At 38.6% G+C, this 27,330-nt stretch overlaps 1 protein-coding gene across 2 annotated transcripts; it reads left to right on the forward strand.

The window, feature by feature from the left end:
• Window positions 1-27,330, forward strand: ZNF217 (zinc finger protein 217). 2 transcript variants are annotated; one of them, XM_068416201.1, is made up of 6 exons: window positions 1-113; window positions 14,510-16,284; window positions 18,259-18,384; window positions 19,267-20,859; window positions 24,725-24,853; window positions 26,145-27,330. In XM_068416201.1, exons 2-5 carry the CDS (start codon window positions 14,796-14,798, stop codon window positions 24,832-24,834), a joined length of 3,318 nt encoding a protein of 1,105 aa, XP_068272302.1. In that variant the 5' UTR covers window positions 1-113; window positions 14,510-14,795; the 3' UTR covers window positions 24,835-24,853; window positions 26,145-27,330. The 2 variants fall into 2 exon arrangements, with proteins under 2 accessions (XP_068272302.1, XP_068272303.1); XM_068416202.1 differs by lacking the exon at window positions 1-113 and adding an exon at window positions 1,232-1,282.

The raw sequence follows: 27,330 nt of genomic DNA on the forward strand, positions 1-27,330 counted from the left end.
TCCAGCGCCGCCGAGTCGGGGTCCGGCGGCACCGCAGGCGGCCGCCCGCCCCGCTCCCCTCCTCCCTCTGCCCCCACCTCAGGATGCCGGCCGGGGAGGCGGCTCAGGCACAGGTGAGGGAGGGCTGGGGGTCAACTTCCCGGGGGCTCTGGCCCCCCCTCCCCTCCTCCTTCCCCTCACAGGGGGCACCTGAGGGAGGCGCAGCCCCCTTCCCCTCGGGGCGGTCTCTGCCGTGAGGGGCTGGTTGTGTGAGTGACCGGGGGGGGTGGGGGGCAGCTGCCTTCCGGAACGTTTTGAGCTGGGGGGCGTACCCTGAGGGCCCCCCCACCACAGAGCAGGGCCGCCCATCCCCGTGGTGTCCCGGTGCCTGGGAGGCAGGCGAGGCGCACTGACTGCCCCTAAGGGAGAGGAGGAGGAGGAGGAAGGGCAGGTGTGCGGGGGGGACGCGACTCCCGGGGAGGGGGGGGAAGGAGGGCCGGGGAGGGGGCCAGGTGTGTGGCAGCCGGCTCACCTCAGCCCGCGTCAGCCTCGCCCCCTCCCGCGGCGGAGCAGCAGCAGGTACCGAGCCCCCCCCGCCGCCCCCTCCCCGGGGGCCGGCCGGCCCGCAGCGCCCGCCGAGAGGCAGCGGCGGGCGCGGAGAAAGAGAGAGAAACCCTTCCCTCCCTCCCTCCCTCCTGTAAACTTCTCGCTGTCCCCGGTTTCCTTCTGCTGCCCGGGATCGCCTCCCCCCCCCGCCGCTTCCCCCCGCGCAAGTAGGTGTCTCCAGCCCCCATTGTATACCTGGGTGTTCGCTTTTACATCCCCGAGGCGTCGAGCCTGGGTTTTGGGGGTGCTTTTCCGCCGGGTTGGGGGGGTGGAGCGGGAAGAGGCTATTTCTTTGTGAGTCAAAGATGTTCCTGGAAGAAGGATTTGTAGTAAGTGGCTCATGGGGCGGATGGGGGGGGGGTGGGTGTTAATGAAAAGTTTATTGATCCGTTTTGCCAGTTCTTGTTTCGTTTACCTTTGTCTTCTAAAGACTAAACCCTTCCTAATAATTCCTTTGGCATCGTTTTTCTCCCCCCTTTTTATAAAGGGAAATAGGAAGTTTAGAAAATAAATAAATAAGCCTCAACTGACTTCTTAAGCAACAAAAGACGTTGCCAAGTGAGGACAGTAAAATTCTAGAATATCTAGAGATTGGATTTCATTCCTGTACCGTGAATACCCACTGGACTTTCTGTTTCTGGGTGGGGGTTTTTTTGTTTGTTTGCTTCCCACACAGAAAACCTGCAGCCAAAGTAAGGTCTGTACTCTAATGAGCCATCCCATAAAATGTGCTGTGTGACTCCCACTAAGTATATGAATTGAAGTGTAATAGTTTTGAAGTGGTGGTGAACAAAAATCTTTATGTTGGGTTATTGATCTGCTCATGAAAGGTGTTTGAATTTGAAAAGGGTTTAGTTTAGGGGTTTTGTGTGTTTAAAGTTTGGGTTTTTTTTAAGGCAACAACGTGGTGTTTTTTTTTTTCCATTTCTGAAATGACCTTGAGAGCTTTAAAACTAGATCAGTTTCTACCAGTGGGTTTGAGGGGGAGGCAGTAGCAGAAGGACCTAGTGAAAATCGAAAATAGAAATAGGAACTGAAGTAGATGCAGTGAAATATTGTCTTATAGAAGTATGTGAAAAGGGAAGTTTTTGTAAGAATGTGTGAAAAAGAAGAGAGGGAAATAACGCAGTTTCAGATGCAAGGAGAAAGAAGGAGCATATCATTCTTCACATTTTATGAGGCCCTGAAATGCAGGAGTGATATGATCTGGAAGACACAGAAATAAAACGCCTAACTACAAGTTGAATAGCAGGCATTGACTTGCTGACCAATGCTTACATGCTTGTTGGTTGGTGGGGGCTGGTTTTGTGTCTGCAAAGGTATCAGAGCACAGTGCTATGACAATGGCTTGCAAATGCTTTAACGCCATGTTTTATTGCTCTTAGGAGCTCTTATTAACTGTAGGTTTGGGAATACGACTAATACTTTAATTTGTGATGTCCACACTAAGGTTTAAGCGTTTCCTTAGATAATATAGAAGGACAGTTTCAAATAAGTAGGATAAACTGCATTCTTTGGCAGAGGGGGAGGGAAGAGGGAAAGGGTGGAGGAGGTATTTTTTTTTCTTCCCCTTTACTAGTTCTGTAACTGAGTCAATATTTTAAGATCTGTAGCAGGAATGTGGCTTTGTGATCACTAATCTTTCTGTAACATTTTTTTTAATGAGCAATATTGTAATTCTGTGCAAAATATTTGGATTTTATATCTCAGCTCGTTCTTGAAATCAGTATGAGTTTTCAAGTTTTAAGTTTTTAGGATGATGAATATGGAAAACAAATAACTTTAGAAACATGGTTATTACAGTGCTTATTGATTGGCTTGGCCTACAGCCAAGCAACTCTTCTGCATGCACCAGAGTTGCTGATTTAAATTCTATAGATTCTTTTTCATATGTTAGCCTTTTCGAATCGTTAAGCAGTATATATAGCTATTAAAGAACAGTAGATCAGTTTTTAGTTAAGGTTGTTCAATTATGTCTTCATCGCTTTGGAGTTGGTTGAATGACTTGACATGAGATTAAGCACAACAAAAGAAAAGGCAGGGGAACAACAGCTGCCTTCCAGTACCCGAGCACTAGTATTCTGAGCAGTTAAGCATTTTACCTTTTAGTATTACGTGGTGTCAGGTTTAAATGTTAATATTTATATTCGTGTTTACAAGAACCTTAGGCGTTCTGATAAAACATCAGACACTCAAATCCTGGATATTCGTGTTTTGGAGTGGTTTGTCTCTTGCATTTTTATGAAAATTATCTTAAGATCTGATACTGAGGAGTGAATTGATCTCATTAACTTTTAAGACAAAAGTAGCAAACAGTCACCACTAGTTTGTACTTGTTTAGTTACTGTGTGGTAAGAACTTAAGGTGTGTCCTTAATGGCAACTGACGATTCTTGCTGCGAAGCCTTGTTTATTTTAGGTAGATGTTTTATACAGAATTTCCAGTGGGACAAATTACTACACTGACTGCACTTATTCTTTCTGAAGACTGGCTGTAAGCATAAGAGAATAATTTTGCCATGCTGCAATCAGTAGATATTTTAAAATTGAAGCCATTAAGTTTTGCTGTGTATTTTGAGGCTTTTCCTACTTCCTTTGTTTAAACATTCTCAAACAGTGCATATCATATATGAATTTAAAACATTCGTGTGGCACTATTGGGGCCAAATTTAAATTTCAAATGAATACCTACGTCCTTGTTGATCAAAATAGAAAAAAATTTCTTTAAATAAGTGGATGTTTTCTGGTTTTGAATGTGGTAAGAAGGCTATATTTGTATCTTGTAAACAAAGTTTCATATTAAGTAGTCTTCAGAGAATGGCTTCCAGGCTTTGGATTAGAGGATTTTTTTTTCTTTTTGTTTTCTGCATTTCAAGTGAATAATGTTTTTTGGATTTGCTTTGTTTTGGTAGTGGTGGGGAGAGCAAGATTTAGGGTAGGGGCTAGAAAGCGGAAGATAATAAACTTTAGCACCTTTTATCAGACTGTCTTACACAAAAGGTTACTTCATTTTGGTTTCCCCTTTCATTAGATCACCCTCAAAAAATTCCTCTTTGAGCACTTATTTCTAATATTCAGAATCTATCTGCTTCTCCTTACTACTATGTTTTCATTCAGAACTATGTTGATAGATTAATATCATATTTTATATGAACAAAGTGCTAAGTTATTACTGTGATCAGGGGGAAATAACTTTAAAAGGGAACTGTGGGTTTCACTTAGACTTTCAAAACGATGATTACAATAAACTTTTAGTTACAAAAATCTGAGAGTTTGTAATTAAGAAGCTCTGGGGAAATGTTAAGTAAATTTTAACTTCCCTTTGTTCTTTGGGACTTTTTGTTGTCCCAACTCTTTCTAACCTGAATTTTGATTTGGAGTTCATTGTCCTAGTAAAAGATTCCATACACTGTATATGTAAATACACTCCCTCTTTCCTGTGTTATGAAATGCTGTAACTACCGCTGGCATATGGAAAGACCAGTCCCCCTCTTCCCTAAGGTGAAATGGACTAAGCTTTCTTTTCTTTGCAAGAAGCTGAAAGAAGAGTTTGACCTTTGAACTCACCCTCACACTTCCACACTGCTTTCAGGATGATTAAATAACCAAGGATATTTGCCCATGTCTTATGCTTATTTATCTCACTTAAAATGTTCCAATACTTAACTGTTGAGGTATTGTCTTTAAATATAGCAAGACAGTACATTTCAGTTACAGCAGGGCTGCCATTTGCCAGCTCACCCTTTTAGTTTTGAGGCTCTTGATTTAGAACATCAGCATTCCAATCAAATACTCTTTCCACATCTCATAACTACATTAATTTCAAACTGCTATTTACTTTTAATGGACTTTGGGTCATTTCTGATGACCCTTGACGCCCCCCCTTTTTTTTTTAAGGTGACTTTAGTAACAAAAAAGTTTTTCTTTCTGGTGCATTAATACAATCAGGGGATTCTGCTGACTACTGTATGCATGCTTTTAGAGAGATGTGACTCATACCACAAGAGATTTGCAACTGAATACAAAAGTAAGGAAAAGGATATGACCAAGCTATGTAAGATTCTCAATGCGTGTTGTATTTTAGGACTGAAAAAAACCAAACACACTTTTTCAGCCTAAAGTTACCTAGGTTTTTGTGCACCTCCAAACAGAAAGCTGCTCTCAAAACGACTTGCTTTTAGAAACAAACTTCTTTCAGTGAAATTCCCAAATGATCTTATTTTGTTGCTGATGAAAACTTGTTTATGCCAAACCTGGGTGTATGTCAGTGGGAAAAAAAAAATTTAAAACTTCTAGTGTTATAATCATATGACTTTGGTCAGAGCACAGTTTATAGCTTATCATAAACCTAGCTCTTTTGATTCTTCCTTTTTTTTTTTTAAGGGGGGCAGCAAGTTAAGTGGAATGGTAAGAACAGACTTTCGATTTCAAAGTAGAACAATGTAGGTGCTGGGAAAAAATGAGTTACAAATCAAAAATTAGGTGACATACTTGTTTCGAAATATAATGTCTTTGAGTTCATTGCAGAAGATGGAATTGGTTATCAGACTGCCCTGAGAATTTCAAAAGAAAGTACAAGAGGAAATGTGGTTAGGATATGCAGGAAAATCTATGTAGATCAGTGTGACTTAAAGATTTGAGCAGAAACCCATCCAAGTATAAGTGAATAATTGACTGGATAGTGATTTTCTATGTGCTAAAGATTTTATGTAACTAAAAGTATCAAAGTCTGAGTTTGTTTATGCGCAATGGGTACACTTGCATTTTTCAGTGTAATAAAGTGAGTGCAGTTTACCTCCGACATAAACTACATAAGGGAAATTAAAGGCCCTTGTATTGCACTTACACTTTATCATGATAGTTGAGAACTGGTTGGGTGAAATCCTTGGGGTTATGTCAACCTCTGTTTCTTTTGGTACACAGGTAGGAAGAAGAAAATTAGATGTACTCCAAAGACTATGATGTTTAGTACATTGTAAGGAAAACAGATGTAAAGGTGGTCCAGAGAAGCCACAATTTTCTGCTTATCTTCAATGTTTGTTTCAAATGGTTTTTTTTCTTATGCTAGTAAAATTTGTATATGAAACTGCTGCCTGTTTGAAAGGCCAGTTTCTTGTGGGTGCTAGTGCTCCTTTCTAGGACAGTTTGGCACTGTGAAGCCTAGTATGTTGACTACATCATCACATACCTCCTTTCAGTCCACTAGTGTGAGATTATGTAATGCTAGGCAATTAAAAAGGTTTAGTCTCCTGCAGTCTATGTGGGTCTCTGAAAGATCTCTCACCTGCAGGGAAGAAAGGAGGCAGCTATTTGAAGTGTCTATTTCTAGCACTTCTCTATTTTACTGTCTTCAGATGCTAGTCCAGGGGATGACTTAAGTAGAAGTAAATGTCTTTCCCTCAGACTGTGTACCTTTTTTCATCTTTCAAGACTGATTTTTGCAAATACATAATTGTGGATATGTTTGAAAGTGACATCTTTAAAGTCAGTGCTCTGCAGAGGGGAGGGATAAGTAGCTGCTTTTTCTTCCAAGGTATGGGGGTTTGAGCTGTGCTGGGTAAGAGATTCAGAGTTGAAATCAGGTGAGAGCACTAGGGAAGATTAATGACCTTAACAAAGTGAACTCTTTGCAAGTGACTGCTTCTCTCAAATTCAGTAAAATAATCTCTTTTCCTGTTATTTCACCTATGCAGCCCAAAGGGATGCAACTTGCCTATAATTGCTACGGAGGAACTCCTGGCTCTTGAGTAATAAGGAATTAAGTCTAATTTGGTAAACTCTGAATTTACCACTTCTTTGTAGTTGTGGCCACTGGAGAGACCTAACATCCTTCTGCCAAGAAGTAAGAAAGTCAAATTTGCTTTTAAGGTCTCTGAAAATATCTTCTTTCAAATGAAAAACTGCCTTGTATGTTGAGTCTTGGTTATGTAAGGTGAGACTGACTCAACAATAAAAGCGTATCGCTCACTCCACCAAGAGAGCCTTTACCTGCTGTGGAGAGAACAATAAACTGGTTTGTAAGGTAAGGGGTCATTGCCAGTTTAAGTGCATGTAACTTCTTGCTTTAATGAAGTTACATCATCTTATAGTAGTGGTGAAATGTGTCCCAGACTTATTTAAAATAGGATCACTCTTGTGTCTATCAGCCTTTCTACAACAGGTACTGGCCACTTCGTATTGTCTAAAGTATGCTTTGGTTTCATGGTTCCTGAGAAATTATCTCCTAATCAGAGGGGGAGAAAAGGAAAAAATCTGGCTTAGAGCAGTCCTTCTGAACTTTAAAAGTCAGTACTTACTTGTAGCACTTCCTCCTTTAATGCCAAGAATTAGTCTCTTTTATATTTGCTCTTGCTCAGTGGAGGAAAAACATGTGCAAAATGATGCAAGCTTATATGTTCTCTGCTTTAAAAGGAATAATTACATCTTTTAATAGAAGAGGCATTCAGTTCACTGAGGAGACACATTCAGCTCATCCATCCTCTGCCAAAGCACTGTTAGACATATAGCCTTGAAGAAAAAGGGACTCTACCGGAAAAGGTTTTTTAGCAAAAGGATATCCTTTGTTTCTATTAGTATAGATGTCTGAAATGGGGGGAGGGAGTTTTCCTAATATTGTTCATTATTAACTACTAGTTATTTTCCACTAGTGATTAAAATCCTGTTTGCTAGAGTTAAAGGGGAAAATGACTTGCATGTATGTCTGTCTTATCTGACTACAAAAGAGCTTTCAACACAAAATCTTTCTAAAGTGTTTGTGGAGAAATGCCTGGGCGATAACGTTCTTGCGTTCTGGTGTATATGTGTTTCTTTCCTGAGTTCTGTTTTTAGGAATTGTCTTAGTATCACAGCATTGGAAAGCTCTCTAGTGTTGTTAGAAGGGACTGTAACTGAGGAAAAGAGAGTAGTATCTCTCTTAGAAAGCCATGAAAACCCTTCTGAGTTTGTTTAGGATAACTTTGAAAACTTCAAGCCTGAAGGATGAAGACTAACACAGGGACTTAAGTTTGCAGATTTAGGGAGTAGAAATTCCAATTTGGGGTCATCTTTTATGTTCTCTTTTCAACCTGAACGTCTTCGTTTTGATCTTTCCTGCAACTGAAACAAACAACTCTCTTCCTTCCCTTCCTCTCCCCCTAAATCTCCATTTCCTTTTTACATTACTTTTGTAATCACATTAGTTCTTTATCAGACTGAACTGTTAAAAAACTTTATTTAAAAAACATTTTTGTACTTGAACATTTGGTATAAAAACATGTGTGGATGGGAAATGGTGTTAGATGCACTCACGTGCTCCTCCATTAACAAAGAAATACACTGGGAAGTTGTGTTAAAATGATTTACTGTTAAAAGATAGAAGGGAGTAGCTCTTCCCTTCCCTAGAAAGCAATAGAATGCACAGTAATGAAGAGTAAGTTATTGGCTTCATGTAGTGTTATGAAGTAAAGCTGACTCTTCTGCTGTTCTGCAAAATAATGTTTTATCTGTGCTGACTTTTACAGCTTTCCTGTGTTTTAACTTAGTCTTAGGCAGATGGGCAGGTGGACTCTTTCAGAAATAAGGACACAGTCTATGCAGCAAATAGTGTGTCATCTTCACTGGATTTAGGGGTTATCCTTTCCTCAAATTGGGGTAGGAAAGTAATTTCTGTCTAATACAGGAAAGCACCTTATTGCGTGAGGTGTGACATGTATGTGTTTCTTCTTAAATGGAGAAAGGAAGTTATGTGGTTGCATTAAAAACCCTAATACCTGTAGAGACAAACTTGAAATTTCACGCTGTGGATGTTTGGAAATCTGACTAATGTTTTGAGCAATTGGTGAATGAGAACCTCACAATGACACTTTGCTACACCTTCTGACTAAACACAGGAGCCTGTGAAGGCCAGGGCACACCAGTACTGCTCATACAATGGAGCCGTTGTCACTGAGGGGTTCTGCAAACACACACAACCGAGGACACTATAGGTACTATCTCGAGACTTTGGAGCTCTGGAATATTGTTAGCAACTACTTGGGGATGGTATTTCTGCTTAATATGCTGTGTATGTGCTACGTGTAGTGCAACTATCTTAACTTCATGCAGTTATATATAAAAATAAGTTAGGTTCAGTCTTGGCTCAGGCTTTTATTTGAGAATTTGAAGTAGCATTTTTTTATGCGTGAGCTACTCTGCCTATGATCAATATTATACCTGAATATAGATATGTCCAGATAAAACAGATAATATCCGTAAGGTAGTTTTTATTTGTGGTCTCAATGAGAAAAAAGTAATGTTAACTGGTTCAGTTTATTTATGTTCATTAGATAGAACTGGAACAGCTATTCTGAAAAAAACAAACCTTTTAGATTGAAATAAAAAAAAGGTGTTTAAATAACTTGTGGTTTCCAATAAGCAATCAGCACTATAAAATCTATTTCATTAGCAAAACCAAAGAGCAGCAACCTGTTCTGAGGCATAAACATATGAAGACAAAAGAATGTTTCATGTAAAATGACTCTTAATGTCCTGAAATGTCTTGAAACATGAAGAAAACTGAAGATTTTTTTTTTAAGAAGTGGAACTGAGAGTTACATGTAAATTTCTCAAGTCAAGTAGACACAGTAAAAGTTAAGGTAGTTAATCTGCAGCAGCTGGCGCTCTGGTGGGTTTTTGAGTGTGGGTTTCTCGTTCTTTGCTGGCACTGGATTATGAATGACTTGAAACCTTGTGGAACCTTAGTAGGATAGTGAAAGAAACTGGGCATCTGTTAAACAGGGATAGTTTTGCTACTGGCCTTGAATTTAAGGATGTGCTGAGGGATTGTTGAGGTAGTTATATCTGAGTACATATGGTCTAGTATACGGAAAAGTAACTAAGTATCATGTACTTAGTTGTAACTCTTCTAGTTCTCTCACTTCTGTTTTCAAGAAACTGTTGCAGCAACTAGGTTAACTTCTGTAATTGTTCCAGCTTGCTTTTTACAGTTTAACAATAGTTTTGCTGGCCCAGAATTAGCGAGGTAAAGCTGTTTTTCCCGATACTAGCTATGCAACTCTTGTTCCCAGTACTCTGTAGTGTTTAAATTGGGAAAGTCAATGGTTAGACTTTGCTATTCTCTGAAAGGTGTGTCTAGAGTTTTTATTACATATTCATGGAAATTTTGAAATGCAGGAAGTAGAAATGCAATAAAATTACTACTGATAGGTCATTTCCCAAAGAAATCTTTGAGACTGTAATATGTAGTCTCTGGTTGTGTAATTTAATAAAAATAAATTAAACTTCTCTACAGGCACTTAATTAAAATTTTCTTAGTTTTATTAATCATTCATATGCAGCAGCTTTTTGGTGTGGTTCTTAGGTTTTGTGGCAAGTGCAATGAAAACAAGATGTTCTCATTTGCCCAGTTCAATCTTTATTTATATATGTTTTGTGGTGTTTATAAATATGATGGGTATTGCTGCAAACCTGTTGAAATATTTGACTTAAAGACCATATAGCCAAATGTGGCTCAGGTGTGAACTGAAGTTTGCTAAATGCTCAGTCTCTGGACTGTTGGAAGAATAAAGTACAATAGATGGCATCCTGCAGTTGAGAAGAATTTGCCACTTCTGGACAATACCCCTCTAGGAAATGTCCAGGTGTGCTGAGCTGTTGTCTGTTGATACAGACCTTCAGCCACAAATAGTTGCAGCGCTCGTCAAAAACTGCACATTGTCCACTTTTCCCAAGGAAGCAATAGTACAGAATTAAGGCAACTCTTGACAGTTTTGCTGCTGCCTACAGGGTTTTGAATCACAGGAATGTAAATAATCAGCATTTTTGGTCTTCAAATCCAAGGCATAATATTATCTTCACTAGGAAGAAAGTTTTTGTTAATAATGGATAAAATCCTAGTGTAGATATTTGGTTTGTAGTTTTTGCATGTGTTAGCTTGTCTAAACAGTGAGAGCGTAAAATCATGCCTACTTGTAAAACCCATATACCTAATCAGAGTGAAGGGTGTAATCACCAGATACAAAAATAAGACTAGAGCTTTGTAGCTCACCTTCTGACTCTGGTTGTATTATCTCTTTTTCTTCTCAGTTTAAATATAATTCTGTCTAGTTACATCTGCAGTTGTCTTCAGAAATGCTGCCTGCAATTTGTTTTTAAATCTGTAGCTACTATCTCCTGTATATGATGGTATATCCAAGGACAATAGTTGCCTGATCTGCAAATAGGCATTTCAGATTCCTAAAACAGGAATATCTTGCTCTGCTTTGCAATGCTGCCTAGAGGATGAGCTGTGGCCAGTTCTTCAAAAGTGTTCACAGCCTCCTATTAAAGGCAGTGAAATCTTGAAAAGCATTCAGCTGCTGACATGGGTTGGTGAAGGTGTGTAAAATGCTTTGAAGAGCCATGGAAGAAGTCTCCAAAGCGCTTGTTCAAACCTATTGATACCTAATAAAAATTGGATCCAAACTCCTGTTAAACTCCTCTCATGATCCATGTGTTAAAGTTATATACTCTGTATTTATACGTGCAGTTGTGAGGACAGGTCTAGTTTTTTAGACAGCTGAATAATGTCTGCCTTGATACATTTAAATGAGAAGATTGAAACAGACCCGTTTTCAAAGGGCTCACCAGAGAAAATGTTATTGATTGATTGAGGGGTTTTTCACACATCAGTGACCAACCTAGGGCCTTCCCTAGATTTGATCTATGCCTGTCCTTTAAATGCTAATAAATCTTGAAACATGTGGTTTTTACAAAATGTTTGTATTATCCTAGGTTAGGTTTGAGTAGAACCGTGTGTGGTGGCCCCTGTTACAAGGATCTCTTCTATCCTCATCTCATCCCAGAATGCTGTGGACGATAGGGGATTGAGTGTGGATTTCTGCTGGTTTTCATCTGTTTTCTCTCTACAGTGACTTAATTCTTGTTGCTCTATTGTGTATATGTTGTAATGACATAAAGTGGGAAGCATAATAAAGCGTAATTGGCTTTTTCTGTATTTGTAGACACTAGCAAGGAAATAGTTGATGATAAATCTCAGTACGTGGGACTTCAGGCACTCTGGCATTTGGCTCTGACCCTAGAAATGCTTCTGGCCTTTTTGTAGGATGATTCTTATACCTATTACTGCAGAGTGCTTACCTGTGGCTCTGAATGTAAATGCATTAAACTCTTAAGTTTGTTCAATTTTTTTATCTCACCTGGATATTCATTATCAGTGTTCAGGAGTCTTTCAAAGTTGCTGTTCATTTTTGGTTTGCAAATAAAATATTTTCAGGCAGATAGTCACCATTGACTATCCGCATATGAGCTTTGTTGCAGCATATTATCCTGTTGTGTAAAAAATACCTTTTAAAACTACAGTAGAAATAGAACAAAACGACAAGTTGAAACATGAAGTAAAACATGCGAACCAGCACCCTTTGATATGTTTTTCCTTATGTTTTACAAAAGGGAAAGCTTTTGGAACACTTCAGCTTCAGACTTCTGTTACAGCTTCTCCACCTGCCTATAGGGGTGGGTGAAAGCCAGAAAGTCAGAACTGAACGGGGAAGGGAGAAAGGCAAAAGCAAAGGTTGCAATAGAAGCAATTCAGAAGTGTCTCACCATAGACTGAACCTGCCTATTACAAAAGATTTTTGAGTCATTATGCAGAGAGGAAGCGTTAATCATGGCAGTGATAAAACTGAACATGGGGATAAAGGGCATAGTTAGAAAAGAGACTTTGGCTGCAGAAAATCCACATTTTGTTGCTATCAACCCGTCAGCCAGTGGCTTGTTTCCTCATATGCTCTCTACCCTACCCCTCAAGATCCATCAATTTGTGTTTAACTTAGCATGTGATGAGTCTTTGGCCCAGGCCTAAAACAACTTGGGTTTAAAAAAAATTAGAAGCTTCTTGGTATTAGATTTGATCATTGTCCAGACCTGGATTAGAGAACTGGACAATGAAGACACTAAGCTCTGGAGACAGGGGAAAAAAATGGAAGAGAAGTAACTGGCAACAAGAATTTTATTCTGTATTGGCATTCTGGTGGCTTTGTTTATCCATCTTCATTAGACTCCAGGATCTTGTTGTCTGCATGATGGTGGAAAAGGAGCTGTTAACTTTTCAAGTTCAAAGTATTCTCAGGGCAAGGCTGTAGTGCAGCAAGTGGATAAAGTGTTTGAGATGTTGGATCTTGGATGTTGGCTGTTCTGTGGTAGGTAAAGTTGAAGGCATCGTATCAAACTTTGGGTCTATAGATAGCTGCCTTTTCACTTCGGCTGGTTAAAGGTCCTGTCCCTTTAAGCTCCTGTGGCCGTTAGTCATACTGGTTCTGCCAGCAAGTGACCTAACAGTGCCTCCCTGGCAGCCGTGTTTGGGCCACTGAACTGTATGTTCAGTTCTGGTGAAGTTCAGTTCAAGTTCTGGTGTCTGATTTCTACTGAAGTGGTTTAAGATTTAACAGCTTAAGACCACCTTTTTCTGTCTGACTAGCACTGCTGATCAGAAAAGGCTGGAGAAGGTAACCTCAGCTGCATAGGTAACCGCATCTTTATCTGCTACAACTACTTGTCATGGAAATCTCTATAGCCTGAACTATTACAGGGTTGTGTTTGAATTGTTACCCTTTCCTTGGCTGAAATGAAGCAAAATGTTTCCATTTTTTGTTTCCTTTTTTTTTTTCCAAATAAAAGCAGGGCAGAGGTGGAAGTTGAGATTAATTTTAAAATCCTACTTTGCCCATACTGTCTTCTGCTATAAGAGCTATAGAGCATATTGTGTTTTGAGGAATTAATATTCAAGTAACGTGAATCACTGGCCAGCTGTCTTCTATGAAATTATTTGTGAAAGTTTGTAGTTTGAGTCAAATTTTTAATGCATTCTTTGCATTAGATATTCATGTCTTTGGAAACGTGCCTCATCTCAGAATGATTACTTTTGAGTTTATATTGTCTTGCATTGGTTTGGTAGACTTTTCCTTTATCCAAAAATTTGATCAAGCAGAGTCCTGAACTCCACAATACTATAATTTGACAGCACAAAGAGTGGTGACCATTAATTGCTGCTAGCAGACATTATAACTCTTATAGACTTAGAGATTTAAATTGGAGTTGTGATTAACTATATCATAACCCTTTTTAATCTTATGGCATCTTAAACCTTCCCTTTTGAGTATAATTAATAAAGCATGTATTTTGTTGCATGCAATTTGAAATTAGAAGCATTTCCTTTTTAAGTGTAATAGTTGGCCTCTTAGATGATTTGAATACTAAACTACTGTTCAAGAAACAGTATCATTAGTTTATTTCCATCTTTGAGGTGATCTAATTGTACCAGCCCAAAATTGTCACAGAGATTGTAAATCTGTGGATGATAGTAAAAGCTTTGAATAGTGGTATTGGTGAGTAGTTCTTAATACATAAGATTTGTACTGGCGCTTACTGTGTACCAGAACTAGGAAAGCTAATTCCAAGCTGTCTAGTCTTGGCGGGGGGTGGGGGGGAACTCTCTTTCACTCAACAGCCTTTAAGAGACCAAACAAGAAAAGTCTTATTGTGCCTCTATAAACACTGGTTTCACAGGTTCGAGGAAAGGTTACTTTGGCTTCCGTTTACTTGTTATGAATTCAGCAATATGTGTATTGAAAGATGGTTCCAGCAGATTTATGTAACTGGATAAGAGTGGGTTTAGAATAGATAGACAAAGTATTGCTTTTATATAGCAATCTTAATACAGAAGCCCAGCTAATAGAATATAGGGACGTTCAAGACCGTACTATTTCAACTGTGGTGGGTAGAAAAGTGACCGGAGTGCCTTCTAGCTGTCCCTCATTGACTATTTATTATAAGTATGCCTTCTGTGTTCAGGAGCATTCGATAGTTCTCTAGCCCTAATGTTTTCACTATTTGGGAGACAATACCTTCCTTTTCTTTTGAAAAGTCTAACTATTTTCTCTCTTTTCCAGGTGCTGGAGTTCTTTGTGGCACTGAACTTGTCCTTGAGTATATTTTGCCCAATGCAACTATTTGAAACGTTTGTACAAAAAACCTAAGTGCAACTGACTGTTTCTACCAACTTGAAAAAACAAAAGAAATAGTTCCTAAAAACCTCATTCCGTCACTGAGAGAACCGATGGATGCACTTTCAGTGGTGTGTGAACACAGATAAAAAAAAAGAAAAATAATTTTTTGCTTGTGGAAAAAAATCTTTTTCCTGGCAGAGGTCTTTTAGCTTAGCAGACTTGTAAGCACATGTTGGAGATCTTTACAAGTGTCCTTACTATGATCAGTGAGCATCCCCAAAGAACTGAAACACGTAATACGGAACAGAACGTAGGAAACATGCCAACTCAACCTCTCTTGGCATACATGGATGGACCGGATGGAATAGCCAGTACCGTTGGTGCACAGATGGAGAATAATGATGCCTCAATGACAATAAAAGGAACAAACACAATTTCTTACAAAAGCTTGCAAGAAAAGTTTCTCATGCAAGCTGAAGGATGCATGCCTCTGGACTGCATGTTTTGTGATGAGACTTTTAAACATCCTGAAGAACTTGGTAAGCATGTTTTAACTCAGCATAGGCCTACTCTTTGTGAACCAGCTGTCCTGCGTGTTGAAGCCGAATATCTTAGTCCTCTAGATAAATGTCAAGTAAGAACAAACTTGTCTTCACCAAACAATGAAAAGAACAGTGAAGAACTTAGTTGTGAAGTTTGTGGACAAACATTTGATGAGGCTTTTGACGTTGAGGCACACATGAAAAAGCATAAAGATTCTTTCATGTATTGGTGTAATGTATGTGGAAGAAGATTTAAAGAGCCATGGTTCCTCAAAAATCACATGAGAACACATACTGGAAAGCCTGGTTCTAAAAACAAGCACCAACAATGTTCTGAAGGCCCCATAACAATAAATGAGGTGGTGCAGGAGCCTGTAACTGAAAATGTAACATCACCTTACAAAATTTGTATGGTTTGTGGTTTCCTATTTCTCAATAAAGAGACTTTAATTGAGCACAGTAAAGTGCACACCAAAGAATCAGTACCTAGTGGAGAAAGCCCCCAAGTGACTGGTGAACCTAGTGCAGAAGAAACGTCTCAAAGAGAGGAATTTTTTCGATTCTTGAACTTAAGACCAAACTTGGTTCCAGAAAATGACAAATCACAAAAACCTGTGAAATGCATAGCTGAACTAGATCCTTTCACCACATATCAAGCATGGCAGCTGGCTACCAAAGGTAAAGTTGCAGTTGGCCATGGCCAGATTAAAGAACCAGGGCAAGAAGTAAGTACGGACAATGATGAATCATTTTCTGATAAAGAAGAACTCTGTGGAATTTGGAATGCAAATAAACGTAGCCAGTCTGAAACTACAGGGAAGTCAAAAGTAAATAAAACCAGCAGTTATACAGGGAACAGTAACTTATTCCAAGACAAATTGAAACATCCCAGTGGTGACGTGCCTTCTATGGAGATGGATTCTAAATTGTCTCAGAACAAAGAGAAACCAACACACTGTTCAGAGTGTGGTAAAGCCTTCAGAACATACCACCAGCTAGTCCTTCATTCCAGAGTACATAAGAAAGACAGGCGGACTGATGGAGAGACTTCAGCTGCTTCGAGGACATGCTGTGCTGATATAATTGCAAGTCTGGATGAAAATGGAGCAGGAGATCGAATAGAAGGAGGCTCTGAAGATGGATCTGAAGATGGGCTTCCAGAAACACTTAATTTAGGTGAGCAGCATTTTGAGCACATAAGTTTGAGATGGGTGCTACTTTATTGTTTAGGAACTCTTTAGAGCCAAAGAATGCATCTTGCCTTTCTCTATTATCTTTTCAAAACTTGGCCAGAGATATGATGGGGTAAGGGGAAAAGAGAAAAATGAGAGGGAAAGAAAGGTCTGACACTGCCATTTTGAGGTCTTTGAAGTTCTGTTGGGCCTTCTTGCAGTTATGGTTTGGGTTAGTGGAATCATTGAAATACTGTTAATAACAATCAGTCTAGGAAAAGTCACTGTTTACTTACCTCTTCTCTCTATCTCTCCCCCCTTCCCGCCTTCCATCTCTGTCTCTCTCTCCCTCGTTCTTAGTTTTACTGGATGCTTTTGGGTGTTGCATATCCCTTCTTGTCCAGCACGTGTTTTTGCAAATAGTATTTCTGAAGAAATCATTGCAGTTTCACTTTTTTTTCCCCTGTATCTTGTAAGAAAGGGCAGAAAGTGTCCAGTGCTCAATACCAGCAGTTCTTAAGGTCCTGAGAAGTAAAGAATAATTCCAAACTTTTTCTATCAGACTGCAGGTTGTATGGTTTTTTTTGAATTGTATGTAATGTCAGAACCAGCAATTTTAAATTAGTTAAAAGGAGTAGCAAAAAGTCTTCTAGCTAATCTAGCACTCTTGTGTGTGACATGCTTTGAGTCTGCATTTGAAGAACAGACACTTGCATAATCTCAAGAAAAGACACAACGTACAGAATGTCCTGGCACACACGCCTGACTTCCATTTCTGGTAATGTGCAGCCCTTTATTTTGCCTCCAGTAACAAAGGAATGGAATTATTACCTAATGTTAACTTGCTTGTTTTGTTTCTCAGTGTCTTATCCTAAAGTACAACAGCTTTCATTGTGAGATGCTGAGTCATGCTTATTGAGACATTATCTGTTTGTTTAAAACAGCTATGGCTTGGCTTAGCCGTAGTTTAGCCATACTTAGCATTTCCAGTATAGAAGCTTTCCAACACGTAGGAACTTCAGAGAACCTTTTAAGCGATCTATTACGTATCTAACATCTTAGTCGAGCAAAACATCTCCTTCCTTCTCTTCCCACTGTAGCTTTCTAGTCAGCTTTGATTCGGATATTTTACTGAAGTTGTCTTGATGTTTTTTCAATTCAACTTGCCAAAGAAATCACGTTGATTTGAATGGTGGGTTGTGTGTAAGCTTTCTCCCCTTTCTTGGTAGACATTATGCTGTACTTGCCGCCCTCCAGTGGTAACTACTGCTGCTTACACTTGAGTGCAACCGGTTTTTAATCTGTGAATTTGTTCCTTGAATACATTTCGCAGAATACCAACTCCTGTCACTTTCCTACTCCCATATTTGTCAAAGCTTAAGCATTAATGCTTCTAGTGAAATATTACTCATTAAATCTAAGGATGTTCTTATATGAGTACAACACTCCATTGATTAGCACAGAAATAATAATAATATCATCACAATTAACAAGAAAATCTATCTTCCTCCCCACCTTCCTTCCCCAAAACACCTTCCTGTGTTTTGCCATGTTGCGCAGAGCAGGTTTACAGTCTGAATCATCACACTCTCACTTACTAATTGAAGCACTCCCTTTAATAAAAGAATACAGTTTATAACCTGTATGTATTTTTGAGACGGGCCATTCTCCATCGAGTTCCTGTAGGTCTGTAAAGATAACTTTTTCTTCTTCTTTGAGACCTAGTTTTGCATCTGGTTCGTTCTCTGGGGCTTCTTCATTACAGTCACTAACAGCAATGTTACTTGACACAGACAGAAACCTTTTAAACTCTTTTGCTCTTTGATTGCTAAGTGTGCAGCAGTACAGAACAAAAGATGGTTGTGGACTGTAGGAGTTGACAACAGTTCATCATTCTGTGTTTTTTCTTAAAGATAGTTACTTTGAGACTCCAAATTTGCATTTGCTTTTCATAATGTAGCTATATTTTCTCCCAAAGCTAAAAATGAAGATGGTTTAGAAAGAGCAAAAGTTAAAAACCTTGGAGCCTCCAGAGAATGCAGCTACTGTGGAAAGTATTTTCGCTCAAATTATTACCTCAATATTCATCTCAGAACTCATACAGGTAAATGGGCTTCAGCTTTGTGGGAGGGGAAGGAAGTCTGCTGGATCCAGTTGAATGGAATGTTTGGTTTTGCTTAAGAAAAACAGAAGTTGCCTTCGAAGTTATTGATATTAAGAACAAAGTTTTCTCTAGTGCTAAAAAAAAAATCCAGTTGAAATTTCTTGGAAGGAATGAATTATTTACATAAATGTAAATCTTTTTGAATATAGGGCTAATTACATTAAGTACTGTTAAGAGTACAATGTATTTTAAAACTTTTAATTCTTTCTGCTTTTAACAGTCTAGCAAAAAGTTGGTGATGTGGTGGTGTGTTTTTGGTTTTTTGGTTTTTGTTTGTTTTTTTAAGCAGCCTGTTTCCCAAGTACTAAGTTGATTGTCTGCCAGTTGCTGCTACCTGGGAAAAAGCTGTGTCTGTTTTTCAGTTCAACGTTTTGTTTTCCATAGCCAGGCAAACTCTTTCTACTTCTGTTAATGTATGTCCCTGTTTCTTTTGAAACAACTCTATTTATAGATGAACCGTAACATTTGTGTTGTTGAATAGCATACTTGTGGTATGATCAAGGGCTACAAATTGTTGGAGGTGACCCACAGCTATACTTCTTGCTTATCTCTGCCAAACATAGTCAGCTACCATCTTCATACATGGCCAGTGTGTGGAAAGTATCTTCATCGTAGCCAGAAGATGTCACTGTAGTTAGAGAAAGCAGTAAGGTGTAGTTGCTTAAATGATTTAGAAGAGTTTGAGAATTATGAGTATGTGGAAGGGGAAAGAAAAACCTATTTTACTGTTTTGTGATCTACATTTTTCCCCTTTCTTTAATTATATTCAAGACTTCAAATCAAATTGTATCAAACTTATTTACTGATAAAACTGTGTTTCAGGTGAAAAACCGTACAAATGTGAATTCTGTGAGTATGCAGCAGCACAGAAAACTTCACTGAGGTATCATTTAGAGAGGCATCACAAGGACAAGCAAGCCGATAGTGCAGCAGATGTGAAAAGTGACAGCAAAGTTTCATTACAGAGTCAGGAGACAGAGCTCTTGCTGGCTGCTGATGGTGCTCAAGAAACCAAAAATTTGAAGGGGCTTTTTGATTGTGCCAAAGATGCAGAGAGCTGCCTACCTGCCAAGCAGCAAAAGGAAGTTCTGTCCTTGAACAATGCGATACGCAGCACAGTCCTTTTAAAACTGAAAAATAATTCTAGGGAATTGAACAAAAGTTCCGTTTCTAACAATTCAAATCAAATACACCAGAATGTGTCCACTTCTTACCTGGAAAAACTAAAAGCTGAGAAGGAAGCAAAGGAAGCTCAGGCCAATATTCCACGTAAAAGACAGAGGCGGGATTCTGTGGCATCGGAGGAAGATGACGTCCAGTATGTTTGTGCTTTAAAGGATGGAAAAAATGTGGATGATGTGCGAGAGTGCACTAAAAACTACAAATGCAAACCTGTGGTGGACTCTCAAGAAAAGCCCTTGGATTTATCTGTTGGGACTTCACAGAAACGTTCAGTGGTTTCAGCTAGAGACCTACGAGTATCCAGCACCTGTCCGTATTGTACTTACAGAACACTTTACCCAGAAGTCCTAATGACGCACCAGAGGCTGATGCACAAATACAATCCTGACACCGTTAACAAAAATGGCTGTAGAAGCAAGGCTCTAGCTAAAGCCAGACGCACTGGATGCCCTCCAGCTCTGCTTGGTAAAGATGTGCTTCCTCTGTCTTTTAATTCTAATAAAAGTAAGGCTTCCTCATCTACACAGCAAAAACAGTTGCAAACGGGGAAAGCTAAGCAATGTCAGCCTGCACAGAACAAAGTCCCTCTCTTTTCAGTGACTGACTCAAGCAGCACAGCTCCAAGTAACCTCAAGTTTCATAAACAGCAAAGTAATATTGGCGCTCAGGCAAATAACTATAGACAACCTCAGCAAGAAATGCACTCCAATTCCAGTATCTCTCCAGTATTGGACAGAGTAAAAAGATCTGACTCTAAAGTAAAAGCTCTGAGTGTCCCAGTGTCTCAATCTGGTCTAGTAAGCAGCAGCATGAGTGGGGCTCTTGACTCTCACCTAAATGAATCTGCCTGGTCTTGTCATCGAGGAAAAGACTATCTTTGTGGTAAATCTGTGAGCAATGTAAATCTAGACTATGGTGAAATGCCTTCTAATCGAATGAAACCTAATCTGTTAGCTGTTGAACATACAGACTCTCCAATGGCTAATTACAGAAGATACGAAATGAGCAGATTTCGTGTTGCAAAGAGATATGCAAATCTGCTACCTCAGGAATGTTCTCACACCAAACCTGCATCCACTGTTTTGCCAACCAAACAAGGGCTTCTGAATTCAGATGATGTTGATCCTCCTAATGTATTGACTGTTCTCAAACCTTATGAGCCATATAGCTCTGGATCACTTTACAGTTCTTCTGGATCTAGCAATGGCCAAGTAACCAGCTCTACAGTAGAAGGTACTGTATCTCCTTCCTTGTTAAATGTCTTATACCATTACATAGGAAGGTGAACTAAATATAAATATGTGTGTACCCACCTTGAAATAGAGAAACTCAAGCTGTTCTTAGCATTTCATCAAGTCCAGTCAATGTGTGGATTTTAAATTTAAAATCCAGGTTCAGCAAACTCCTGGCTTGGGGAATTAAGCATGGAAGGTCTGAATTTTAAAGAAGGATTTAAAGTTCAAGTTCCCTTCTCCCCTCTGCCATGGGTCTCTGATAGCAAACATGTATTGTTTGCTCATCAGAGCACTCCAGACATGCTAACTAATCCAGGATATGGAATGAGCCTTTCTGCCTAATATACAAGAAGTCTTGGACCATCTGGAATATTAATAAAACCTCTTACAAAAAAAAACCAAACAAATAAATTGTCATGTACAATTGTTCCCTTCAATTGCAGAAAAGGATGTATTACAAATCATAAAACTATGATTTTAAATTTTATACCTCTGTTCTTCAGTGGGTTTTTATAATGTTTAGCTTTTACACACAGAATCACAGAATCTGTGATTTTAGTAGGAACAGAATATTTTGTTACATTAGGACAACATATTTCTGCTATTCTAATTATGGTATCTCATTGCACTAAATAGTAATGCTTTGTGGAAAATTCTGGGCCTAGCAGAGATAAATGTTTTGTGATGTATTTGGAAGGTTTTGGTACTTTTATGAAATACATGCTTTTTATGTTTTGTTCTTGGTCAACGTTTTCAAAACTTAGCAGGAGACCAAGATAAAAAGGTGCTAGGTGATATTTAAGCAGTTGTCTGACTATTTGTAGAAGATGGTATTTATGACTTTGAGCTGAGGTCAGTATGGACTTAGCTATAAATGTAGGACTTTGAATTTTGAAACGAAGATCCTATTATAAAAATGAATGGTGTGTCTGTGCTGTGTCGGTTTAAAGTCTCTGCTAAGTTCTTAAACTCTGAATACTCCCATTCTCTGAAAGCAGTAAAGTTATTCTTCTGAAGTAGTCTGTGTTCATAACAAGCAGGGGTGTGTTACCTTAGGCCAGAGTGAACTGCAAAATAGTAAATCTGCATTTAGTTATGTGGCAAAAAAAATGTATTTGCTAACTCTGTTCTGGTTTTTGTTTGCTTGTTTTAAGGTTGTGGGCTTCATAAATATTCAGGATTGCTAGTGGGTTGTGGAAGGATGAAGGAAAGTGTTACAGTTCTGTTTCCAGTCTGGGTAGGGAGTGGATAAAGGAAAAGCCAGCATCACATTTGAGTCACTGAAGTGGTTGTGAAATTGAGTTAATTCCTAGTTTCATGAAGAGTGTTGTCTGTGTACCATGAACTGCACCATGAGTTGCCATGAGGAATGTAAAATGGGCCCTAGGTTATGCATAGAATGCAGAGGGGTGGGTAGAAGGACAAATGTTGTTGCTGTCTTTTGATTCCTAGTGATCTGAGAGAATGAAATACAGGGGTTTTTCTGAGCACAGAAGTCATTTATGCAGTTATGGAATTTACAGTGCTTTGCAAGACCTCTTCTTTTTTCTTTTTTTTTTTTTTTTAAAAAAAATTAATGGTTGCTAGCAGCTAAGAGCTTAATGTGTGATCTCAACATTTGGTGGAGGACATGACTGTCTTTAAGGACTAAACTATGTTAATTTGCACTGACCGAGAACTTATGATTCATGATGCTGCTATCTGTTGAGCAGATAGAACATGCAGGATTTTGAGGGAATGCTCTTGATGTTGTATAAAACCCTATTAATTTTAATGAAAACACGAAGGGGAAAGTTAAAAGGTCTTGCAGCTTCAACCAGCTAGACAAGAGTAGTCTGTACCCCTGGTACAGGTACCCTGCCTGGTGGGCAGCGTCTTGCTCCTTTCCAGCATTAGTGTATGCTGGGGATAAGGAAATGGTCTTGTTTTGCCAGTAATCTCAGTGAGGTTAGCCTACTGAAGTAGCAGTTGATGCAATGCTATTTTTAAACAGTGACTTCATTGGAATTCACCTTGTTCTTCTTTTGAAAGCACCACCTGTCTGCCAGAAAAATCTTCTGTGGTAGGCTTTTCTTCCTCTTCTTTGGTGCAAGCCTGGAGACAATAGCCTGTAGTCAATAACTTTCTACAGTTTCTTGTTATTTAGAGCTCTTGAAACTATGGCTGCAACTAATTTGACAGTATTGTTGTCATGGAAATAAAGATTCCATTGTTCGTTACACAGTACTGTCTCAGGGCAAGAAAAGCAACTTTTTATGGCTTTTACCTACATTAGAAAGACTTGTGAAACAAGACCCCCTCTGTGGGTTTTCTTAGCAACTTCAATAAAAGCCCTGTGCAATAAAATGTAAGTTTTCAAGGCTAATTTCCTAGTTTCCCAACCTTTCTACCTAGAAGTACCCAACCCAAACCTTGATAGTTATTGGAGAGTGGCAGATGGGCAAACTTCTTAGTATGAGTTTTAATGTGGGTGGAGACGGTGAAGATGAAAGCTTCTGCAAATTCTTTTTTTGTTGAAAAGCTGAAGTACAGCTGTTTGTCTAAGGCTTGCAACTCCTCAAAGATGTATTTTGTAAGATATCATATGCAAAGTACTGCAGGTGTAGACCTGCAGCTCTCTGTAGTCTTTTTATTGAACTCTGGTGATATTCTAAAACATGATGTCTGGTGATATTCTAAAACATGATGTCAAAACCTTTTCTAAGGGCCTTGTGTGCCTTGTGGCAACATTATTTAGGTCCTATGAACATGTTATGTCTCATGTTAAATGCTGGATCGAGTTGTCATGCGAATATGTTCCACTTGGCAAACTTGATTAAAGCATGATGCCTTCCATTATTGCTTGTAAGCTCTGCCATTCTGCGTTGCCCTGAAGAGACAGAAACCTTCTGAAACCGCTCAGTTTGTGTTATTTTCAAATTAGTTGCCTTTGCAATGGCAACATGCTATCAAGGATAACCTGTTGGCTGATTGATCTGGCAGAGGCTGCAAATTAAAGACAATTGCTCATGACACACTCGAATGGCTTTGTAGATTCTGTTGAAATATTAATTTAGCTTTGCCATTTTAATTTAATTAAAGCTTGCTAGGTTTTTTCAATGCTGCATTTAAAGCTTTCACGGAATATGGATGGCAGTTGGGCTTTTTATATCCTGTGGGAGTAATGATTCTTGACTTTTTTTCCTTAATTTTATGACGTGTTTTTGACTGCTCGCTTAAGCTAATAAGACTTAATATGGAACAGGCATTGATTTCACATATATAAATCTGAATTAATGGTCTCAGATAAACATGAAATTACCTGTATACTAGACTGAAAATTGCTTAACAAAGGTCTTCAAGTAAATGTATATTAACACTCTTTAAAGTGCCACAATTGACATATGATCTGTGATGGCAATAATGTAGTATACCTGTTTTTCCTCTCAAATACTCATATTCAAAAATTCAAATTTTCAAACATACAGGAACTGGATATGTAGGCATCATGCTATAGAATGTACTGTAGCACTTAAACTTTCTTAAAGTGAAGCCTGTTCTATGATGAGTTAAAGATATTTCTTTCTTGCAAATAACACAAGCAAAATCTGGAGAGATGGACATCACATGCATACAGCTGAGAACAAAATTATTAAATTAATATTTGGCATTCCTCTTGTGGTTGTTCTGGATACTGAATTTCATATAATCTTTTAATAGGACTAGGGATATCTTGTCTCAGGCCCTGCTCATGAGATGCTTTGTTGTAGCATCTGTGGTATTCTGGGGTTCTGGATGCTAATGTAGGCCTGCTCACAGCTGAATGTCTGACCAATTAGATTAGCAGGAAATAATTCTAACTCCTTAAATTTTATTTTTGTCAGGAAAGAGATCTGTGTCATACCAACACTTACCTAGCAGCGTGCCACAAAAGCGAAATTATGAAACTTTCATTGGTAATACGCACTTTCAACCAAGTGACGAGAAGAATTGATCATTTACTTCAAGAAACGGTAAACAAATATTTTGAACTAATTGTCACTGAAATGTTGTATTATGTACTCACGACATCAAAGGTTGCTGCATAGCATGATGAGAGTCGGAACCAGAAGAGCTGAAAATATGAACTCCCCCTCTCTTACAAAGTCAACCCAATACTGGTGTAGCAGCATTAGTTATTTTGAATAGTGGTAATGGCTTGCATAAAAAATACGTAGATATTCCTTTTCTAAAAAAATTGGAAGAGCTAACAATAGATAAATATATTAATTGGTTACAATACCAGTGGGAAGTGTTCAACGAAAGGGCCTTCCCCCTAAGTCAGTACATGGGGGTGGGGGAACATCGCGTAGAGAACTAGAAATGAGAAGAAGTGCCTGTTATCACAGTTCACGAATCCTATGAGAGGTTACGTTGGTTAGACCTTCCTGAAAATGTAGACATTACTCATTTTACAACTTCTGAAGATTTGTGAGGATGGCCTCAAACAACAAGACTCCTTTTGGTGGGTTATTTCATAGGAAAGTAAGGGTTTCATGATAGCTCCTTGACAGTTTATCTTTGTGTACTGGAGAGGTTGTTCCAAATAGTTTTTCCTTTGTTTGACTGAGGGGTGGGTGTAGCCTCTTAGGGAAACAGGTCAAGTGAAAAGAATTAGCCTGGTGTTCTGAATTCCTGTGCTTCATCTCTTCAGTTCTGTAGCTGTATCTCAGAACTTAACAACCCCATTGTGTTTGCAACATTCTTAGCTGCTAAGGAGATAAGTACTCTGTAAGACTATAAATAAATATATCTGCATGCTTTTTTCAAACCCAGAGCTACAGATAATTTTCCTCATTCAAATTTAAGGAGATATGTCTTGAATGCTATATAGCACCTGGACCAGCATGCACTATTTTATGGAAAGATTTTACATATCTGGGGAGCAGAGCTATCTGACATCTAGTTGACAGCTTTTAAAATACTTTGCTTTATTTCCTGATATTCTTCTAATCTTACTGCTTTTATCGTTCCCCTACTAAGCATATTTTTGTCTAGTTCTGCTTTTTTTAAGCTAACTCAATTTCCTGCCTGTATTTCTATTTGGAGCTTGAGTATCTTCAGAAGTAGACTTGATTGCCAGCTTTTATTTGGCAAATAGAAGACACAGACCTTATGTGGCAATACTAATTTCTAAATACACATGCAAGAGTGCAGAAGAAATTCCCTTTATGTTTTAAAGATACTCCGCACAACAAAAAAATGTGTTGTACTATTTTATAGTTGTATACCTCAAAACTAATTTTTTTGTTGTTTTTCCCCTAGGTCTAAGGACACAAGTGCATGTTCTATGGAGTTTTACCTGCAGTTAATCCCTTGAGGAAAAATAGTGAAAGCTACTGAATTAAGCTGTGATTGTACTGTATACAAAAACACTACAGTTTTATAATACTGGTTCTGTTAACATATTGTACCAAATAGCCATAAAAAGTAGTCTAAACAATTGGGTTATGAAGGTGTTTGGAGAATGTATATCTTGACATTGACTTTTGAGTATTTTTCATTAGAATTAATTGACCAAATATTAGGTAGGAATTATATTTTTACATACTTGAGCGCTGCTGAAGAGTTGCTGGGATGGGAGTTGGACTCGATGATCCTTGTGGGTCCCTTCCAACTCAGGACATTCTATTCTATGGTTCTTTGAAAGAATATATAGTCATTACACCTCAGGTAAACTATAGATGCTGAAGTTGAAATCCTGTTGGCTTATGCTCCTCTGTCATAAAGGTGAAAGTTTCTCATTTGTTTTTTTTCTGTTGAACTATGTTAGTTTTTTTAAAACAACTTCCAAATAAACTGTCTGAAACTGTCCAGTTTATAAATGTTGTGAACATCAATGCAATGGTGCTGACATTATGCTCATCTGCCTTGTGTATGTTAGGACCATAATGTGTTGGAGGGATCTGTTTCCCTGGGGTTGTTTCCATCATATTTTTAAATGCAAGGATGAGGCAATACTTGATATTTGGATTTCAGTATGGTGTTCCTGAAATACAGTTGGATTCTTCTCTTGGTGTTGGTTGCTGTTCTTCAGAGAAGCCTCTTAAACATATCTACCAACATAGAAACTTTTACAGCAGAAAATACCCAGGACTTGCATGAGAAACGATACTAATCTAAATGTTTCAAATGTTTAGTTTTGTACTAAACTCAATACAGTTACATTTAGAGGAAAACTACTTTGCACCTTTGTCCAAACTGTAAAGTCTCAAACAGACTTGTAATATGAATATGGGATCTACAGACTTCAAAAGGGATGTGGCTATGGTGTAGCCTGCTTGACTGTGCTTGGAAGCTTCTTGATGTCGAGTTTTAGCATCTACTGGGTGTTTAAGTGAGAAATAACCTGTTAATGGGAGAATATCTCCTTTTTATTTTTTTGTGAAGACAACAAGAGTTTTTTCTAATGCACATGCAGTTTAATTTTTATAAAGGGAAGATGGCCAGT

Source organism: Nyctibius grandis, chromosome 19, assembly GCF_013368605.1.
Source record: "Nyctibius grandis isolate bNycGra1 chromosome 19, bNycGra1.pri, whole genome shotgun sequence".
In the NCBI taxonomy this organism is placed as follows: Eukaryota; Metazoa; Chordata; class Aves; order Nyctibiiformes; family Nyctibiidae; genus Nyctibius; species Nyctibius grandis.

Excerpts from the sequence above, each read along its gene's own strand:
- ZNF217 (XM_068416201.1), top strand. The coding sequence starts at position 14,796 with ATGTTGGAGATCTTTACAAGTGTCCTTACTATGATCAGTGAGCATCCC. Across the intron at positions 18,385-19,266 it reads TCATCTCAGAACTCATACAG|GTGAAAAACCGTACAAATGT; the intron begins GTAAATGGGCTT and ends ACTGTGTTTCAG. Across the intron at positions 20,860-24,724 it reads AACCAGCTCTACAGTAGAAG|GAAAGAGATCTGTGTCATAC; the intron begins GTACTGTATCTC and ends TATTTTTGTCAG.